This window comes from Gymnoscopelus microlampas (genome assembly GCF_963454915.1).
Source record: "Gymnoscopelus microlampas genome assembly, chromosome: 11".
Lineage (NCBI taxonomy): Eukaryota > Metazoa > Chordata > Actinopteri > Myctophiformes > Myctophidae > Gymnoscopelus > Gymnoscopelus microlampas.
In genome coordinates, this window is record NC_139948.1 from 8706703 (window position 1) to 8729287 (window position 22585).

Below are 22585 nucleotides of genomic sequence, written 5' to 3' on the forward strand. Positions count from 1 at the left end.
CTGGAGAGACCCATAATGAATCAGAATATAGAGCTTAAACGTTTTAACAAAAACTGTTTTGTTTCAACCAAAGAGATATCACTTGCACAGCACCTTTAAAGAGGGCTGCGGCCGCCATGATGGGCAGCATGTTCCTAGTGGGAGTAAATGTAAGTACATTAGCAGTGCCGTTGATTAAAAGCTCTTTAGCGGCAGACGGGCCTGATCAATAGCGTAAACCTGAAACCACTCGGTGATCCTTTCAATGGGAACTGGCATTTGGGCAACAGCACAGCAATATTATCCAGCGGGGTTTTTTTTTTAGATTAGAGTTGTTTCGACAGAAGCATCGAAAAATACCTCTGATACAGCTGAAAGGCTAGATGGTGCATTGGCGAGTGTGTAAGCTTATGCGTCTGATATTGTGTAATGTATCACACATGGCAATGATAGCTCATTTACACTACATAGGCATTAGGCAAACGGCAATGTGTGCAGCGCTGATGAAGAGAGTAAAGTTAGCAAGCAAAATGCCATTCTCTGTATGCATTTGTTAATGTATAACAAAGGGTTTAACCTGAGCCAGGCCAAATAACAATGGTAGTAATCATATCATCACATACATACTGGTTTAGTAATATACAGGTGCTAATAAAATAGCAATTTGAGATCTAATATTTGAGATCTCCATATGGATCTCCACGTAGGATATTGAAATTCCCTACAAAATATGACTTTATTTGGCAACCATTGTAGACTTTAAACTTGACTTCTATGACACTTAAATCCTACATGTATTACTTTGATGGCCGGGGTGCCTACGGGGTCTGTACTTTACTTGGCCCCATCCTTTCTTCCCTCTACACCAAATCTCTCTGCTGATAATATCCGATTTACAAGCTCACAAGGTGTCACATTGCAAGCTGGTAGATCAGCCATTTTCAACAAAGGTTCGCCTGTTTTTGACTAATGTTCACTAGTATCACAGAACACGAGTTCTTAACCATCTGATTGAAGATCAAAATTAGGATAAAACAATGAATGTGACTTTAATTATCATGTGGGAAATGTTGGGCGTGGGCGGTACGTTTTATGAACCACAAACACTTCAATACACTAACCCGACACCACCCAAAACATAGCCAGGCACATTATGTTATCGCGGCGTAGTTAGATACATTTCTCTGGTAGAGAGATGTAGACCAGAAGTGTTCTGGTAAAAGTATCAACCGGGTATGTTGTTAAAGACGTGCACTAACTTGTTTTGCACTAACAGCATTCTCCTCAGTATTGCTAGGAGGCCCAAACACTAAAAAAGACAAAAATGTTTAGGCTTTTCACAACATTCTGCACATTGTAAACCATTAAGGTCAAGCCAACACTGGTATGCAGTGTTGCCAGATTCTGTGAGAGAAACAAGCAACCAGGTCTAGGAAAACCAGCCCAAAAGAAGCGACTATGAGCCACAAGAGCACTTTAACATATACATCAGCTATTTGAAAATAGCAGATCTACAAGCTCACAACGCGTCGCGGGTGTGAGCTTGTAGATCGGCTATTTTCAAACAAAATCTTGCGGGGAAATTATAATAAGCAGATCTGGCAACCATGCCGGCATGCACACCCTATATATTGTAATCTAATGCTAATCCATTTATTAGAATAGACAAATATACTACCACTCTCATTTTACAAATATGCCGGATGGCGGCTTCTCTAAGCCTTTAACATTGAAGACACAACGCTGTTTAATGACACGTCCTGTTTGAGGATCACCTCCAAAAAAGGTCTAAGCAGCACAGAGGCCCAGTCATGTCATGCATGCCCCCTTGCTGCATGCAGGTTCAGGGCGGGGACATTTGGTTTGTTTACGTTTGGGAAGTCTCCACACACAACCATAGGATAGGAGGACACACAAACCATGTCAGGAACCATCCCCCATTACATTTGTATTGTTGTGTAATTGATTAGACAACACCTCTGATCTGGCTAACATTAAGCTAGGCCATGACATCCAATATGACGTTATGGATTCACACTTTAAACAGGCATATTAAATGATAACTGCCATTGAGAAATCATTGTTTAGCCCGATTGATCATTTGATTGTATCAATTTATTTTCACAACGAAAATGGAGCAAAGACTAGAGAGGATTGGTCGGTGAGTGGGAGAGAGTGTACAAATGGAAGATAGTGGAACCAAATGCACCCTTTTGCGTCAATTATAGGGTCTCTCTGTACCTCAGAGTGGTTAACACATGGAACCAAAAGGACCCTGCTATAGGGTCCATTTGGTTACATGTGTTACACACAGAGTTAAATTAACACCGAAAAATGTGACCGTGTACACTGTCCTGCTGGGCTAGCAAGGGAGGAAAAAAACACACCAAAAAAAACACGTGCTCTGCTCAAACCTAGCAGTGCAGATTCAAAACAATGTCGGTAATTTAGCATTAGCATCATTAGCATCCACATGTTGTAGCGTAGCTCTAATAACAACAACATCAACAATAATAATAACGATATTAACCACTTAAACCCCAGCATCGGTATTGCGGGCTAAGCTTTCGCTGAGAATAGCAGATCGACAAGCTCACAGTAGCGTGCTGCAGTGTGAGCTTGTCGATCTGCTATTTTCAGCAAAAGATTTCCCCACACATTAACAGAAAAGACAGTAGTATTGAGCACTGGCTGCGGTTATTGGTTAACCCATATGGGGGTTTATGTGGACTCGCATCCTAGGGGTCAGCTGCAGGAACACACCGTCCACCAAGGACCCCAAGACACCCCGGGGGTGTAGAGGACCCCATCCGCCGGTCCCCGGTGGTCCTGTCCTCTCCTCCACCACCCAATATTAAAATAATGACATTAAAAGAAGAACTCACATTCTGGGGAGCTGCAGTGGGGGCGCCCCCCGGCGGAGGAACACGCCGTCCACGAACACCCCGTTCTTCCCCAGACACCGCAGGTAGAAGTCCCCGTCGTCTCCCCCGACGACCCCTCCGCCGCCCCAGCCTCCACCTCCTCCTCCCCCGGCGGTGAACACCTCCAGGTGCCGCCGGGAGATGAAGCTCGAGTGGCCCATGCTGACGTCCACGGAGCCCTGCGACGAGTTGCGGCCCACCGTCACCGAGCGCTTCTTCATCATGTACTCGAACTCCCGGCCCTCGAGCCGGGCCACCGGACCCCCTCCTCCGGAGGCTGAACCCGAGCCCCCGCCGCCGCCGCCCCCGAGCCGGGCCATCACCGGCGGCGGCGGCCCCCCGGAGGCTGAACCCCCGCCGGAGGAGGAGGAAGAGGAGCCGCCGCCGACGGACGACGAGCCCCCCACCACCACCACGTTGTTGTTATTGGACCCGCTGCTGCTCACCACCTTCACCACCACCGCCGCGGCTGCCATGTTTTTCCTCCTCTCCTTTTTAACGCTGTGGGGAGGTTTCTAATTCAATGAAACAAACGAATGTTGCGTGTTGTTATGGGTGTGTGTGTGTGTGGGGTGGAGGAGGAGGGGTGAGGGGGTGAATAAATACAAAAATGTTAAAGCTGTTGGCCCCCCCGTCCCGTGCCGTCCCGTCCCGTGCGGTGGTTCAACCCGTTGGGGGTGTAAAAAGTGTGTTAAATTATAAAAAGCATCCGGGGAAAAAAATTCAAAACAAGCTCGTGCGGTGCGGTTCCGGCGGGGGGAACGGAAGGAACGTGCGTGGTGCGCGAGCGGCGAGGCCACACGGACAGCAGCACGGGCACACGCACACACGCTACACACACACGGCACACAGCCCCAACCTACACTATCGTAGTACCCGGACAACCTAACACGCCTATCGTCCACTCAGGCGCCGCGAGGGGCGGGGCGTGGACGATGCAACGGCCTGTGAGACACGAGCGAGACAACGAACCGGCCAATCGTATTAATGCGAGCGTTTCTTGTTTTGTTTTTTGATAACAATAATAATAGCACTTTTTATTTTATTTTATATCTTTTTTTTTAATTAACTCTACATTTGACTTAAATCTCAAAGTGTTACAGTGTAAAAAAAACGCATCAAAAAATAAATACATGCATAATATACGTATATATAAATATATCTCTCATCAGTTCACTTCGCAAGTTTTTCATATCCGGTCTAGATCGGATACGGAAACAGCCTCTGTGTGTTTGTTATATGTGTGCTTGCAGATTACCGGATACAGGAGGGCGGGCTTTAGACCGGATCTGAGCGGCGAGCAGTGAATAGAAACCCAGGCTTTTCCTCTTAACAGTACCGTCAGTAAACTAGCAGATTTACAAAGCTCACAACGGGTCGCTTTCGTGACTGGTTGCGAGGGTGTAGATCTGCTATTTTTGTCTCGCAACACCGTCGCACGATGAAGTATAAATAAACAAATCAAATAAGAAATCAGGCTCGACTCATCAAGGTCGGTTGGCCGGTATAGTTGGTGGTGGTGAGACGCAAGACATGGCTTTTTTTTGGTCATAAAAACACTGGAATGGACTCGTGAGTTTACACGTAGCTGAGCTGTTCATCCCCCGGCTGTCAAACGCAACTAAGTACATTTACTCAACTCACTGTACAAGTACAATTTTGAGCTCTTTTTTTTTTTTTTTTAACTTTACTGGAATATTTCCCACGTTTCAGTACTTTTACTTCTACTCCACTACATCTCAGAGGTAAATATTGTACTTTTTACTCCTATTTGAAAACTTTAGCTACTAGTTACTTTGTAGATCTTGATTACAAAATATACACCTAACACCACCATACATGTCGGCCATTTGAAAATAGCAGATCCACAAGCTCACAATGTGGCCCATTGTGAGCTTGTAGATCTGCTATTTTCAAAAGATTTGTATACATTTGAAAACTTGTGAAACGGGACATTCTGCATAATTAGTACTTTTACTTGTGGTACTTTAAGTATATTTTGATGCCAATACTTTTGCACTTTTACTCAAGTACATTTTGATTACTAGACTTTTACTTGAAACAAAGTATTTCTACATTGCAGTATTGATACTTTTACTTAAGTCAAGAAATTGAGTACTTTTTCCCACCACTGGTTGACAATCGAATATGCTCTATGCACAGCAGCCTTATTGTGGAGAAATTCACAGGTGTTGTCATTGCTACTAATGAAGGCTCTGTTCCATTCTGGTCAAACAGAGTCAGGGTGCTGATATTGTGCATGTTGGCTCACTGGAAACACTCTGAGGGGGCTCCAAATGGCCCCTTGACGGGTCCGTAACTCTGAGAGTGTACAAATGGTTCCATTTGTACACTCTCAGAGTTATGGTGGTCGTGGAAATTAAGAAGTCTGACTGTGCTTGTGCTACAGTAAATGGACAGGAGCCTTCATTAGTATCATTGGTAACTAACACAGTGAAGGAAGTGATAATAATGTGGCTGCTGTGAATAGAGCCAATTACAGCACACACTCCCTGTGACTCGTCCACTACGAATTCCATGGCGGGTCTTTGATCATCCCTCCCTTTGCAGCATGTAGCCTAGTTACTATTCCACAGTAAACTTTGCAAAGAAGACACTGTTATTGTCAGTTTTCTCCATATGATTCTGATGTCTACAAAACATGTGACACATGTTCCCTGATGCTGCGTGCCATAAACTGTTTGAATTATTGGTGTGTGTTTTCTAGTCGTTAGTTAGTAGTAAGCAGTGTTGCCATATTTTGTGAGAGAAATAAGCAACCAGGTCTATGAAAACAGGCTCAAAAGAGGAAACTTGGGCCACATAAGCACTTTAGAAATAGCCAATCTACAAGCTCACAGTGACGTGTTGTGAGCTTGTAGATCTGCTATTTTCAAAAACTCTTGCAATAATGGAATATTTGGAATATTTAAACATTCTAAGACAAATGTTCCCTAGCACAAAAAAATGTCATGCAAATATTTGAGAACCACTCGTTTAAATAATTGGAAGCAAGCCCAAATAAGCAACTGCACTTTAGAAACAAGCCCAAAAAACCGCAACCTGCAACTACCAAACAACTTTACAGAAAAAAAAGTCGCTTATAATAAGCCGACATGGCAACGCTGGTTGTAGGTCGGCTGTAGGTTGTAGGTCGGCTTACCTACCGCAAACGATGACGTCACCGTGGGTTGAACGGGGTTGAATGACCCCGGCTCCCCGCTGGGGGCCACTTGTTTGTAAACAGTAGAGGAGGATGGGGAAGAATGGGGGGCTGACTTTGATTTATTGATTGATTGAATACTTTATTAGTCAGACATGTAAACAGCACGAGGTACAGTCAGACATTTGATTTACTGATTGAATACTTTATTAGTCAGACATGTAAACAGCACAAGTCGAGGTACAGTCAAATATTTGGGCTATAAAGGATAAGTCCTGTGGACTTGTTTGCATTGTGGTCCCCTGTATTCAATTAATCAACATAGCATAAAAAAATAACACCAAAATACAATATCATCAACACATATTTATAAAACACTATATGTAGCCTACAAAGTAGAGGAACAAATAGAAAAAATGTCAGCAGTGAAAGCCTTCACCTTTCTATGGGAGAAGTGAGTTTACCTTCCCTTTTGGTCTCCTGAACAATGGATTTTGAGGCCTGTTTTGAAGCCAAGGAATCCCATTTTTGAAGGGATGGTGCAGGGCATTCCACATTTTGGTGGCAGAGTAGCAGAGAAAGAGACATTTCCCATGCTTGTTCCATAGGAGGGTGGTACCAGATCGTTGTTGTGGCTCCCTCTAGTGGCTGTGGGTGTCACTCACTTTGGTGAAGTATTTAGTCAGGTATGAGGGTATGGGGCTCGCTAACTATGTGAGTGCACGGTGGTTGGGAAGCCTCGCCCCGAATGCACAGCAGCCATATTGGAAAGAAATTGGGCCTCTTCCTTACTTCCTTTACAGGTGTTACCAATGTCACTAATTAAGGCTCTGTTCCATTTAGTGTAGCACAGTGGTTCCCAAACATTTAAATTTCAAGGACCCCTCTAACTCTGAGAGTGTACAAATGGAACCAAATGGACCGGTAAGGGTCCATTTGGTTCCATTTGTACACTCTCAGAGCTACACACCCGCAAGAGGCCATTTGGAACCCCCTCAAGGATCGACTAGGGTCCCTGCATGGACCCCACTTTGAGACCCACTCGTGTAGCAGAGTGTTTCCAGTGAGCCAACATGCAAAATATCAGCACTCTGACTCTGACCAGAATGGAACAGAGCCTTAATCTCACCACTCAAACAGAGAGCGTCTCCTTCCCAAACCCCAATGGTTCTATTCAGCCCCCCGCCCACAGGAGTGGCCCAATTCACTCACAACTTGCTACAAAAATCGCTCATGAAAAACTATATAACCTCCTACATTCCATTTTCCACCTTCACATCTGTCTCCTTCTCTAATAATCATAAAGTGCTATATATTTCATCTCGCACTTTACTTCCGGATGGTTCGTTTTGCACCTTCTTTGCCACATCCGTCACGGGACAGAAACAAGCCCTGCCGTGCTCTACGGAAAACAGCCCAAAAGCGCTCCCAAATGAGCCCAAAATCGCTTACACACAAAGCAGACCTGGCACCCCATTTCAACGTCACAGCAACATGCAGCCAATCAGCGTCGACGGCAACGCAGCCTACGCCAATCATGTGTGAGAGATCTACAAGCTATGGGGCAGAGACGCCGTGTGCCATGCACCGTATCTTAGCAACAACGAAAGCGCTCACTCTCATTGGTCGTGTCACGCTAAGAGCAGTTCCCAGACAATGGCATCTCAGAGAGCTTGCTGTTGTGTTTATCTATGGCTGTAGCCATCAGAGTCAGTCGCAGCGACGACGGACAGGACGCTGTGATAGTTGCCATGTAGCTAACGCTAACGTGGCTGTCATGCCTGCAGCGGCTGTGCAATCACTTTGTCAACAATGCACGTTCGTGCGGTAACTGTTATTATTGCTGCTCCGTTAGTCCATTGTAGATGGTGTATGTTGTGTGTGTCTTCTGGTGTAGCTCCACAGAAACTCCAGTAACTAACGTAATGGCAGGACCGCCCCGTGCAACGCACGTTTAGGCTGCATTATGGTCATGTAGTAATTTCAGATAATTTCGGTCCGATTAGGGCAGTGGCTACCCCCCCCCCATCATATTTGAACTGGGGACCCCCCCAATTTTGTTTGACTCCGTTCCACAAGTCAATATTGTGAAAATAGCCGATCTACAAGCTCACAACGCCTCACGTTGAGAGGCGTTGTAAGCTTGTAGATCGGCTATTTTCAACATGTTTGCCTCTTTCTTAATTTATTTGACAATGTGGCCAATGTTTTATAGTATAGTTTGTTGACTACTTTTGCTGCAGTAATGCTCTTTTCCTTCACTTTAGCTTTTTTATTGTCTCCGCCAGGCCGAAAGGGATGGCGCGAGAGTATGTTTTACCCCCTGTCCGTCCGACGGTCTGTGGATAGCTAATCTCCCGCATCGTTGGCTTGATCGCAGCGCAACTGTGCACACACTCCCTGGATGCCAATTCAGAACCTCTGCCCCATTTCTTTCACATGGCCCTGTTATAGTGCCACCAGGAGGCCGCTTTTTGCAAAACACATTTTCTCACAGTACTGCTACATATTTTGTCCTAACATCACGCACATCGATACACAGTATCTCTATAGTCATTAACAAAAACACGCTCTTTCAGATTTTTCATTTTCCATCCTGCTTGACTAAAAATGGCTTCCACAGTTTCCAGGACTGCTCCGTTTTGACCAAAATGCCTCAAATTATGAACACAGCATGCACTTTCCGTGCAACTTTGCACCCACATTCCCACTATGCCGAGCAAGAAATTCCACTTGATATTTTTCTAATCGGCCTCATGCTGGCGCTATAACAGTCCGATTTGTGTTTTTACCTATACCTGCACCAATCTGTGTAAAACTTTGTATGTGCACTCTCTAGAGGTCAAGGAAAAACCTTTCCCCTACATTTCTCACATCTACCTTTTATAGCTCCACCAGGAGGCCGCCTTATGTACAACATATTTCTTTACATTACTCCTTCCGATTATATCTACATTTCACGCAAATCGGTACACATGATCTCTATAGTCATGTGATCAAGACGGATCTGTTTAATCTTTCATATTCCATCCCGATTGGCTAAGATTCACATCTAAAGTTTGCACAAAATGCCGCAAATCATGAATGCACCGTCCGATTGTGGTCAACTTTGCACGCACATTCACACTATGTTGAGGAACAAGTGCTGTGCTACCATTTTAACATTGGCCTGTGGGGGGTCCCCACCGACTCTACCTGGCCCTTAGGTGGGCCCCACCTAGGCAATTCTATGTGGGGCCGAGGTGGGTCTTAACTGTTATGCCCATGCGGGCTATAAGTCGCTTCTACCTGGCCCTTAGGTGGGCCCCAACTAGCCACGTTTATGTGGGACCAAGGCGGGTCCTAACTGGGTTTGCCCATGCAGGCTTTAACTGGCTTCTACCTGGGCCCTAGGTGGACCCTAACCAACCAGAGTGCAGTGCCCATCGCTCCAAATGTTGTGACGTCAGGGCTCTCAATACTGCACATTGGTGGAGGAGGAGGGCCCGCAGGGCGCCCGCACACATCGCTGAACCAATGGTAGCCCACGGACATTTCCTCTGGAGATTTCAAATCTGCCCCTCTATGCCACATATCATCCGCGCTACAGGGTCTTCACTGACCGAGCCACGGCCCCACTGGCCCTCATGACGCTATGCCACTTATATGCGCTGCCAAGTGGCCGCGGGCGCTACGTGGGCGTGGCGGCGGGCTAGACGCGAGGCCCTGCGTAGCAGGGCCGAGCTTCTAGTTAGTACAATTGGTAAGGAAGAGGCCCAATTTCTTTCCAATATGGCTGCTGCGCATAGAGTCTAATGAGGGCAGAGCCCCTTTGACCATCTTGAAAACCAATCTCATTTGTAATTGCTTAACCCTGTCTTCTACTTGGAATTAGGTGCGTCATGGGCTTTGGACCGAGAAGTAGGAATCTGTTAGTGAGGGACGAGTGGATAAGAGATCCAGTAGATCTAAAAGACAAGTCATTGTATGTTTGGTTGCGCTCGGGTGTTGCGCTGTGAAAATAGCAGATCTACAAGCTCACAACGCGTCACGCTGCGAGCTTGTAGATCGGCTATTTTCAGCATGCAACCAAGTGTAAAAATGCACCCATGATTTTTTTCTTTTTTTTTTTTATTAAATAACATAAGCCTAACCCTAAAACCGAATTAAAGTAACAAAGAAACGCCCAAAAACGGCCACAATCCGCGCATTAACCGCAAAATTTTGCTGTTTCAAACTTTTTTTCACGCGTGCATGTGTCCTGGGGGGGCAACTGTCCGTTGCCTAGGGAGCATTCTGACATTAACACGGCCCAGAATACGTGTTTAGTTTGAAACTTAATCTCTGTTGGTAGTCATGGCTGCCAGTTCCCACCCGATGTCGTGTGGAAGCCCAGATCGCTCCACCCCATACTGAATAACCGCTAGCTTGCATAAAGTCTTCAGGCTAGGACCTAAGTCTAAGATGTACAGCTGCTCAGACATCCTGTTGTCATCGTCATTTACACCTGGAAGAGATGCATATCTGTATCCTCCAAAGAGGATGATACGATCACCCACCACGCAACAGCACATCATACACTTCCATTCACACGGGTCTTTCCCCATGGGCTCAATCTTCCTCCAGGAGAAGGTCCCTGGATTAAATTTCCAGAGATCCTTGAGTGCCAGACCTGGTGAGTTATGGCCACCAAATATGTACAGTTCTCCATTGTAGGCAAAGGCTGAATGACCCCAGCGTCCTTCTGGAAGTTGCGCAGACGGTGTGCTCAGCCAGCAGTTAGTCTTTGTGTCAAACACCCTGAGGGGGTTGTTATCTCCCCCTTGGAACCCAAATACAAACATATTTGTCCCGATGATGGTGGCAGAATGCCAAGATGCTGGAATGCCTACGGTGTTAATCAAAGACCATACTCGTGTGGTGGTGTCCAACTTGTACATGTCATTATAGTACCCAGTCGGCGAGTTGAATCCTCCATAGATATACATGACCTTCTCCAAGACACAGGCTGAGTGGCCCCACCTCCCTTTCGGAACAGTCCCGGAAACCTTGGGCTTGCACCACCTGTGGGCGTCGACATCAAATGCATAAAGCACGTTGCACCACTTGTTCGTGTAAGTAGGCCTACGTCCCCCCCACATGTAGATAATATCTTCCACCAGTATAGTCGTATGTCCCTGGCGTAGGGAGGGTACTTCAGCGGGACGTTCTCCTCTTCCAGTTGTCACTGTTGGCAACTTCCTCCAGCGCAGTGACACTGTGTGGAAGACATGAACCTCAATCTGGTCCATGTCGTACTCAATCTGGTCCATGTTGTGCATCCCAGCCTCAATACTACAGTATCCTCCAAATGAGTACACTTTGTGTCCCACTGCAACAGAAGCATTATGATAGCTTCTCTTTGGTGCTCCTGTCAGCTGCAAAGTCCAGCGCATCATTTTGACAAATCAGCAACACTACTGATAAACTAACATTTAACAACATCTGCTCTTCACAAGAATGGAGTCTTAATGTGCCCGCTGCCTCTTATATAGGTACAGCAGCACAAACATCACGCAAAGCTTGGCAGCCTGATCGCTGTGGCAACCCCAGCACTGGCAGGTTCAGGAAATCCAACGGGCACAGCAGTCTATTCAGATGGTCATTGTGTACCATGTGGCATAACGTATTCTGCCATCCCAGTGTGTATTTTAGTGCTACATTCGACACTATACAATAAAGTTCAACAGACTAGAACATTGGGTTGGACTTTTGGAACCATTTTTAGGTGGTTCAAATCTTAACTCCAAAACAGGGGACTATATAATCTCCATTGGCAACTATGTATCCGAGCAAAATATCGAGACATTTTGGAGTTCTCCGAGGTTCACTACTTGGGCCTCTTCTATTCAACACTTACATGCTCCCCTTAGGGAAAATTATGAAACGAATAATAATTACGTACCATGACACTGGGTGTGTCGACATGTGTGCGTTATTTGGAGCTACACCAAAACGGAATGTGAGAGTCATGACGTCACCACTTGGCCACGCCCACCATGACGTCATCATTGCCCCCCCCCACTATCAAATGTAAAAGTACTAAAATGTTAGAACATTTTAAAAAAACGCGTCGGGATGCAACACGTTGTGAGCTTGTAGATTCAAATAGTCTATGGCTATTTTCAAATAGTCTATGTATAGGGCTGAAGTGGTTAATGTATGTTTTATAATGCAATCATTTATATCTGCAAAGTACACATACACACACACACACACACACACACACACACACACACACACACACACACACACACACACACACACACACACACACACACACACACACACACACACACCAAATATCTAAGGCCAAAATAGCAGCTCAACACACACATAATTGTTCAAAACAGAATAGGGAGGGATGCTATGGCGCCCGGAAAAATATTGCCTAGGGCGCCAAATTGCCTAGCACCGCACCGGCCCTGCCGGTGATGTTCCAATGAAGTTGAGTTGAGTTGAAACACTGAACATTGGTTGCTACTCTTAACCACTGGAGGGAGACATACACCTTTATAAACCTTTCCATATCAGTCACTCACTATGTCACTAGGAAATAAGCATTTAGCCAAATTACGGTAGATAGACCAACACCCCCAGCACTTCAGTCAAAGTATAGATACTCCTGTTCAAATATTACAAATAACTACGAGTGTAAGTTGCCCGGTCAGATTTGTACTCGAGTTAAAGTAGGCTACTGGAGTAGGCTACTTGCTTTTAAAGATATTGTAGTCTTCAAAAGTACACATTACAAAGACCATTTTGTTTTTGATATCATTGATATTGAAATGTAGAACCCCCCCCCCCCCCCAAAAAAAATAATAAATAAGAATACAAATACAAAAACTAATTCAAATAAACTTTAAAAATTGTGAAAATGGGACATCTACAAGCTCATCACATCATGACACGTGACTTGAGCTTGTAGATCGTCTATTTTCACATTTTCTTAAATAGAGCTTTTAAGTCTTAAATAGAGTTTAATTTACTTTTTCCCCTTAAATGTAGTCGAGTCAAAATATCAATATTTGTCTTTGAAATTAAGTGGATCAAAAGTCATAAGTAGGCCTATAAGATTTATTTTTGTTTCAATAAATACTCAAGTAAAGTAGCCTACAGATACACCAAACTCTACTTAAGTACAGTACTCAAGTAAATGTACTTAGTTACTGCCACAGCCAAAATATAGCAGCATTTGGATGATGGCTATATGTATCTGTGGCCTAATTCTTCTTCTGATTGAGTTGACATATTCTGAGTAGTTGCTGACTTCCTAAAAACTGCCTAATCACACTGGGACATAATTATAGGGTAATGATTTAATGATATCACTGGTTCTGAAAATAAGGTCCGGGGACTCCCAGAGGCCCTTGGGGGGGTTCCAAGGGGTCCCCAGCAAAATGAGTGAATATAGCAACAAAATCTGTATATCTAAAGGGGTAGTTCACCTATTTGCTGAACTGAATTTAATAGGAGGTCGGAGTAAAACTATATAATAAGAAAAAGAAAAACATGAAACATGATTTTTTTTTCACAGAGTTAAATGCATTGAGTATTTTACTGTGTACGAGTGTGGTTCTGTCTGTCTGCAGTCTTTGTGGACTGTATGGAGTAGCTAATGGGCCTCACCCATACAATAAAACAACATCTGGTATATGGGACTCATATCACATTTAAAAGCTGATGTCCTATTGTATCTATACTGCTACAGGACCAGGCTTGCATGCAGACACCATGCGTGTTAAATTAGACTTTGCCTGGGACCCAAAATAGTGAACATAGCAGATCTACAAACTCACAATGTGCCGTTTCGCGCCGCGTTGCAAACTTGTGGATCTGCTATTTTCACTACTTCTTAAACGTTCTTTTTATTTTTTATTATTATTTATGGAAAGTCTTAGATTTTTTCATTTTATTTATGAAATGCTTGAAAAGAAAATTGGAATTGTTTTAATCGATGAAAAGTTGTGATTTTCTTAAACATTAAAAAAAAATCTATTGAAATAAGACACTATATACTTGAAAAAATAATAATATCGTGACCCATAAAAATTGGTCCGCGACCCAAACATGGGTCCTGACCCACCGTTTGGGAAACACTGCATGAGACCGCCGCCTGTCACCAGGCTGTCCTTGGACGTCACTGTTCCTCGTGGACCTTCACCTGTGATTTGACCTTTTATACTTAGTTACAGCCCTTTGTGGATGTGGTTAAACCTGACAATGTGCTGAATACTCCCTTTGCACTTTAATGCCTAATAGCATGCACTGTTTGTCTAACCTCATGTAAATACTGTACCAGCTGTATATGCCATGTCCTTTGCTCTTCCTGCCCCCTTTCTTTTCTATTCTCTTTCTGAAAACAACAAAAACGATCCAGCTTGCACAAGACAACACATTTCACCCAATTCTTTACACCTGTAAACCTGTGATGTGACAATAAAGTCCGTTTATTTAGGTATGTTGTTTAGACATATGCTTTACCTGGTATTCTAGTTCCTCTGAGGCACTAGGTTACATTTTGTTCTCTCTGCACTCTACTCTAGATATCTTTTGATTTTCTTTTCTTTGACATGTTTCTTTTGTTGTTTTTGTTTTGTCCTGGCTCTCCCTCTCCCCCCCCCCCCCCCCCCTCTCCCTCTCTCTCTCTCTCTCTCTCTCTCCCTCTCTCTCTGTCCCCCCTTTCTTTCTGATGATGTGTGAGAGTGAAGAGCGCAGCCGTGATTAGGCTGCGTCTCGTAGAGACACAAATACCTCTCCATGACGACTTGGGGCCATCATCATAACAGGGACGACAGTAAATCCCATATGGGCTAGGGTAGTAGGGTTAAGTTACTTTGTAGATTTAGATTATTATTATTATAAAACATGTATTAACCAATCAAGCCCTATTTTATACTTAATCTATTTGAAAATAGCTAACCTGCAAGCTCAACATACTGCATCGCGACACGTTTGCTGGTAGATCAGCTATTTTCGAAAAGGTTTGGCACATTTTGGAAAGAATTAAGTACTTACTTGGTACTTTTACCTTGGTACCGTATAAGTATATTTTGATGTCAATACCTTTGTACCTTCACTCAAGTAACATTTAGAATACAGGTCATTTACTTGTAACAGAGTGTTTCTATATTGTGGTTTTTACATTAAAAAAAAAACACCATCTGAGTACTTCTTCCACCTCTCTCTCTCTCTCTCTCTCTCTCTCTCTCTCTCTCTCTCTCTCTCTCTCTCTCTCTCTCTCTCTCTCCCTCCCTCTCCATTATGCCTCTCCTCCATTTCCGCTCTCAGGGGCAGGAACTAAATGGATAGACATTAATAACACTCTCCAACGTCTGCGGGAGCTAATGCTGCCCTGAGTGCTGATTAAGGCACTGAAGAAATGGGTGTGGAGCCTGTAGCCTCATCCACCACCCTTCCTGCACTATTACACAGTGGTGTAAAGTAACTAAGTATATTTACTCAAGTACTGAACTTATAAGTATAATTTTGAGGTACTTCTACTTTATCTTATAAATCATACATTAACCACTCTAGGCCCTATTTTAAACCTAGGTTATTTGAAAATAGATCTACAAGCTCACAACGCGTCGCAATGCGACGTGTTGTGAGCTTGTAGATCTGCTATTTTAAAACATTTTAGTACTTTTACTTTTGGTACTTTTCCCACCCCTGACTATTACACAGTCAAATCTTGCGTGCTAATGTAACCCATTAAGGCCTGAGGCTGATTCTACAAAGGCCCTATAAACCAGCTAGTTCGCACACTTTCAAGATTTTTTGAAAAATGTTCAAAAACTATTTTTGAATAGCGATTGAAATATCTAAAATGACACGCTTTCCCAGTTTCAATGGGTTAGCTCTGAGAGTGTACCTGTTCCATATGTACACCTCAGCAGTTATTTCCCTTATTTCCCGTCGAGTTGTGTTGTTGTTGATGTGCCGTTTGTTTGTTTGTTTGTCTGTTGGTTTTCCAAAATATAAAAGAAAAATATAGCTGCAAGCAGCGATAATACGGGGCCAGTGAATAGAGAGAGAGAGAGACATGGAAACGGAATAGATTGAAGAGAGAGAGAGTGACATGGAAACAATAGATTGATGAGAGAGAGAGATGGAAACATAATGGTTTGATTGGACATCTCAACCTACTACCATTAACAGGATTCGAACTCTCAACCTTCAGACTAATAGGCTGCAACACTACCTATAGTGCTATAGCTTTGTCCAGGCTGATATTGTCTGTTGAAGATCATAAACTCTTGCCTTCTTTCATGAACCAAGCCCCTGTTTCACTAACACTAAGATCACTCGTTCACAAACCATTTACCAATGAAGAAATTGTACATCTCCTCAGAACCAAAACTAGTGAAAGTAGCCGATCTACAAGCTCACAAACCATGAAAAGTTGTGAGATTGTAGATCAGCTATTTTCAGAATGAAGTATGTCTTACGTTGAAAAAACGTACTCTCAAATAAGCATTTCAGGTTATCTTTACCATTTGCACATGTATTCATTGATACAGTCATGTTGTTTGCAATTCAACTTAAATTAAGTCTGCATCAAGTGAGGCTTGAACTGGCGACCTTGAGATTGTGAGGCATTCATTTAAGGGAGACGCCATTGGCCCAATAGACAACTAACTGTGAAAAAGGAGATCACACAGATGATACAGTTTCACGCAAATAGCTGAAAAATCCTGGGTTTAAGTGTTTTTCAAACTGCTCAAAATTGTGGACAATCTAAGGGCGGAGCTTACTAGTCAAAGCGATAGATGTGTTCCTCATGAGTCAAGGCACAAGTGTAAGCAAGTTTCACGACTTTCGGCCAAACGAGGCATGACTTTTGCCTGTTTAAAGTTTGCATTTTCAAAAAATTGCTATAGCGCCCCCCTTTGGCCAATTGGAGTGAGATTGGTTTCAGTGATATTTGGAATGACTCTCTACATTACTGCAACGTTTCAAAGAAATGTGAGTCTGCATGTATGTTTTAGGCACAGATGAATAATTTTCATAAAACTGTAATAGTTAAAATCTATCTCCTCCTGGGATTTTTGAGCAATCTGCACGAAACGTTTAACACTTGAACTTTGGACCTCTGCCTACAAAAAATTCCAACGGATTTTCCATAAGTGAAAAAATGCAGAAGTTAAGAGCCAATGACTGTTTTTCATATAATTCAAAATCGTGGGAGATCTAAAGGTCAGAGGTCAAAAGTCAGAGTGTGAAAGTTGTTCATCATGAGTAGACGCATGTGTGAATTGAAGTTTTATGGCTGTATGTCAAACAGGGCATGAGTTGTACCTGTTCAAAGTTGGCATTTTCAATTGAGTGCTATAGCGCCACCTTCTGACGAAAGATTATGAGAATTATTTCTTGATCGTTTTTTATGACTATCTACCATATGGCCGAGTTTCGTAAAAAGCGACAGCACAGTTCAGCCAGAACTAAGATTAGCCTTGAATTGAGAGGGAGCGAAAAACAATTCGTAATATAGCTGCAAGCAGCGATAATACGGGGCCAGTGAATAGAGAGAGAGAGAGACATGGAAACGGAATAGATTGAAGAAAGAGAGAGTGACATGGAAACAATAGATTGATGAGAGAGAGAGATGGAAACATAATGGTTTGATTGGACATCTCAACCTACTGCCATTAACAGGATTCGAACTCTCAACCTTCAGACTAATAGGCTGCAACACTACCTATAGTGCTATAGCTTTGTCCAGGCTGATATTGTCTGTTGAAGATCATAAACTCTTGCCTTCTTTCATGAACCAAGCCCCTGTTTCACTAACACTAAGATCACTCGTTCACAAACCATTTACCAATGAAGAAATTGTACATCTCCTCAGAACCAAAACTAATGAAAGTAGCCGATCTACAAGCTCACAAACCATGAAAAGTTGTGAGATTGTAGATCAGCTATTTTCAGATAAAGTATGTCATACGTTGAAAAAACGTACTCTCAAATAAGCATTTCAGGTTATCTTTACCATTTGCACATGTATTCATTGATACAGTCATGTTGTTTGCAATTCAACTTAAATTAAGTCTGCATCAAGTGAAGCTTGAACTGGCGACCTTGAGATTGTGAGGCATTCATTTAAGGGAGACGCCATTGGCCCAACAGACAAGTAACTGTGAAAAAGGAGATCAGACAGATGATACAGTTTCACACAAATAGCTGAAAAATCCTGGGTTTAAGTGTTTTTCAAACTGCTCAAAATTGCGGACAATCTAAGGGCGGAACTTAATGGTCAAATCGATACGTGTGTTCCTCGTGAGTCAAGGCACATGTGTAAGCAAGTTTCACGACTTTCGGCCAAACGAGGCATGACTTATGCCTGTTTAAAGTCTGCCTTTTCAAAAAATTGCTATAGCGCCCCCTTTTGGCCAATTGGAGTGAGATTGGTTTCAGTGATATTTGGAATGACCCTGTACATTTCTGCCAAGTTTCAAAGAAATGTGAGTCTGCATGAATGTTTTAGGCACAGATGAATAATTTTCATAAAACTGTAATAGTTAAAATCTATCTCCTCCTGGGAGTTTTGAGCAATCTGCACGAAACATTTTACACATGAACTTTGGACCACTGCCTACAAAATTTTCCAACGGATTTTCCATAAGTGAAAAAATGCAGAAGTTAGGAGCCAATGACTGTTTTTCATATAATTCAAAATGGTGGGCGATCTAAAGGTCAGAGGTCAAAAGTCAGACCACGAAAGTTGTCGGGCATGAAGAGACGCATGTGTGTATCGAAGTTTCATGGTTGTAGGTCAAACAGGGCATGAGTTGTACCTGTTCAAAGTTGGCACTTTCAATTGAGTGCTATAGCGCCACCCTTTGACGAATGAGTGTGAGAATTATTTCTTGGTAGTTTTTCATGAGCATCTACCATATGGCCGCGTTTCGTAAAAAGCGTATGCACGGTTAAGCCAGAACTGGCAAAAACAAGTATTTTTCAAACTGCTCAAAATTGCGGAAAATCTAAGGGCGGAGCTTAATGGTCAAATGGATACGTGTGTTCCTCATGAGTCAAGGCACATGTGTAAGCAAGTTTCACGACTTTCGGCCAAACGAGGCATGACTTATGCCTGTTTAAAGTCTGCCTTTTCAAAAAATTGCTATAGCGCCCCCTTTTGGCCAATTGGAGTAAGATTGGTTTCAGTGATATTTGGAATGACCCTCTACATTTCTGCAAAGTTTCAAAGAAATGTGAGTCTGCATGTATGTTTTAGGCACAGATGAATAATTTTCATAAAACTGTAATAGTTAAAATCTATCTCCTCCTGGGATTTTTGAGCAATCTGCACGAAACGTTTCACACTTGAACTTTGGAACACTTTCTACAAAAATTTCCAACGGATTTTCCATAAGTGAAAAAATGCAGAAGTTAGGAGCCAATGACTGTTTTTCATATAATTCAAAATGGTGGGAGATCTAAAGGTCAGAGGTCAAAAGTCAGAGTGTGAAAGTTGTTCAGCATGAGGAGACGCATATGTGTATCCAAGTTTCATGGCTGTAGGTCAAACAGGGCATGAGTTGTACCTGGTCAAAGTTGGCATTTTCAATTGAGTGCTATAGCGCCACCTTTGGACGAAAGATTGTGAGAATTATTTTTTGATCGTTTTTCATGACCATCTACCATATGGCCGAGTTTCGTAAAAACCGACTGCACGGTTCAGCCAGAACTGCGAAAAGTGGCAGAAGAAGAAGAAGAAGAAGAAGAAGAAGAAGAAGAAGTGACAGAATAATGAACGTGTCCAGAGCAGAGCTCTGGCCCCGTAAAGAAGAAAAAAAAGAAGAAGAAATGTATGCTTTGGAAAATGGTCAGAAATAATGTAAAGTATATATGATTTTAACATGGTGGTGGTGAACATCATTATCAGACCTACATTTACCCTTCAATTTCTTGTTTATCCCCAAAATGACTGGATATCACAGGTTTTGTCGCAATTTGTAGAATCTTTTAGAATTATTAGGTCTTAAATGTAATTTAAAAACATATATTTTATGTAGGCCTATTTGGCCCCTCATTTGTAAAATACATATAGATATAAAATCCAACATAAAATATGAACTGAAAAAATGGTGCCCAGTGTTCTCAGGGGCCCACTGTTCTGGGTGTTTACAGAGTTATTTACCATATATACCATAGTTATTGAGTCATGTCTGATTATTTACCTTAAAACCCATTAAAACTGGGAAAGCATCTGTGTCATTTTAGATTTTAGCTATATATATATATATATATATAGCAACATAAGTTTTTCAGAAAACTCTTTGGATTTAGAACAGTGGTTCTCAAAAATAGCAGATATACAAGCTCACTGTGCGGCACGAAGCAAGCTTGTACCTCTGCTATTTTTGAACATTTTTGGAAAAATCTTGAAAGTGCTCTTGGGGGGTCCCTGGCACAAAACATGTTCAGATGAGGGGGGCGGTGTCCTTGGCACCACTGGTTTAGAAGGCATTTGTAGAATCGGCCTCAGGTCTTCATGGGTTAATTTTCCTGAGTCATGTCTAACTCAAACTTTAGTCCCATTTGTATGCTGTGGGAGTTACACGTGGATGAACCAACACTGAGGATTTGAACTGAGCACAGCAAGCCGAACAGCTCATCATCCAAAAACGCTCGTAACGTTCGTAATCAGCTGTCTCTACTATTAGCCATGATGGAGTTCTGGTATAGGGAAACAAATATGTCCCCGGCTAGACTGGTTTGGCACGGCACTCATGTGTGAATTCCGCCCGTCATTGTTGTTTTTTCCCTTTCAGTAAAAATGGGAGAGATGTTTATTTACCGACACTTTGAGTGGGCGGATCTCACACAAATATCCCTTAGCAAAGTGAACACCGCCTCCCTGCCTGTTTGGCCGGTTCCCAAGAAGAGCAAATCTCACAAGAGGCCCTCGAGACACTTTTCAAGTGCATTCAAATTCGTCACCATACATTCTAGACACTATAAACGCACTCCTCGGGGGCAAAGCACAGGATGAACGATGAATATTTATTGGCCTTCCACAAAGAGACGATCCAATGAAATAAATTAAACATGGCATACTGTAGCTTTTAAACTCTTTATCCCTGTAAAAATGCTCGGAGACAGAAATGCTTTCCCCACCCCAGCAGCGTGGTGCTGATGAATTGGCCACTGCTGCTATGTACGTAACACAATGTCATCACATCGCCTCTTGTCGGTGTCCTCAGCATCAATCAAATGCTGGAATAAAGTCACTTTTTTCATCTTCAGAGTTTCCTAGCGGAGCGGTTCTCAACCTTTCCTGGATCAAGGCCCAGTTGAAAATCTCGAAAGCGTCCGCGGCCATGTGCATTTTCAGAGCGTTCAGTTTAATGATCAATCAATTGATTGTGTTCCAGGTCGGATCAAGCTTCTTTTTTAAAGAAAAAATGCCATGGCATTTATTTCCACTTTCATTTATATTCATGTTATAGTAGTAATTAAAATCTTTAAAAAAAATCAGAAAGATGGTTGGGTAGAAAAAAAAGTCCGGGCAGGGCAAACGACGTCGTCCTCAGACGAGCCCTCCAACGGCGTCTCCAGTCATCTCCATTCTCCGCACCAGCATCTTTCTTTAGTTTAGCACATCCACGTAGGTAGGTGTGGGACGTCCTCTTGATCGATGCCAGTGTGTTTGTTCCCACAGTACAAGCTTTTAGGCAGGGAGTTCTCTGTGTCGATGGCAGTGACCGCCCGGCTATTCTCATCCTCCTGACTGCTATCTTCTCTGATACACTTGGTAGCGCACTGTACAGACGTATATCACCATGGGCTCAACTGTCTGACAGCGAGTCCCTGGTTCGATTCCTGGCTGGCCGGACCGTTTGCCACACTGTTTGCCGTCTCTCTGCACCGCATCTGTCAAATAAAAAGCAGTGTTTCCCAACCTGCGCCAAAGATCACAGAGGCCCAGTCTCTTTGGAGGTGGTCCAAAAGAATTGTTGCACAAAATCATCTCAATTTTGAGCAGTCATCATTATACTGTCCAAAAATTGTCAAAAATACTCAACATTTCTTTTAAAGTTGTTTTTTTTAGTTTAACAGATTGCGAAGATAGCCGATCTACAAGGTCACAACATGCTCATTTCTGTCCTAGTTACTTGTTCATGTTTTAGTTTAAATGTTGTACTTATTCACATTTTTCTTTTTTTTTAGTTTGTAGATTGGCTATTGTTGCTATACATCATTAAAAAAAGAAAACAAAAGGGGAAAAAAGAAGAAAGTCCAGTCAAGCTCCTTCTGTCCTGCCAAATCCCTCCTGACGTTGGTCTGGTCTGCAAGGCACTCCAGTACATGACCCATAGTGTGGGGTTTTTACTTGACTTAGTCCTATAGAACGGTCACTTTGGCAGGCCCATGGCCCAGCTCCTCCAGAGGCACGGTGATGCTCCCCATGTACCAGAAGATCCAGAAAAATGTGCTGAGGAATATGAGCAGGGGTCCCGACAGCACGAAGAAGTCCCAGAAACTCAGCGGAGCA

The 22585-nt window shown here is 43.1% G+C and overlaps 1 protein-coding gene across 1 annotated transcript in view; it reads right to left on the bottom strand.

Annotated features, from left to right (window-relative positions):
* Positions 1–3710, bottom strand: part of foxk2b (forkhead box K2b) — a 31847-nt gene extending 28137 nt beyond the window's left edge. The window contains exon 1 of the mRNA XM_084072388.1: positions 2865–3710. Within this exon, the coding sequence (XP_083928514.1) occupies positions 2865–3379 (515 nt within the window). The 5' untranslated portion in view covers positions 3380–3710. The remainder of the gene's footprint in view (positions 1–2864) is intronic.
* Positions 3711–22585: the final 18875 nt, after the last annotated feature.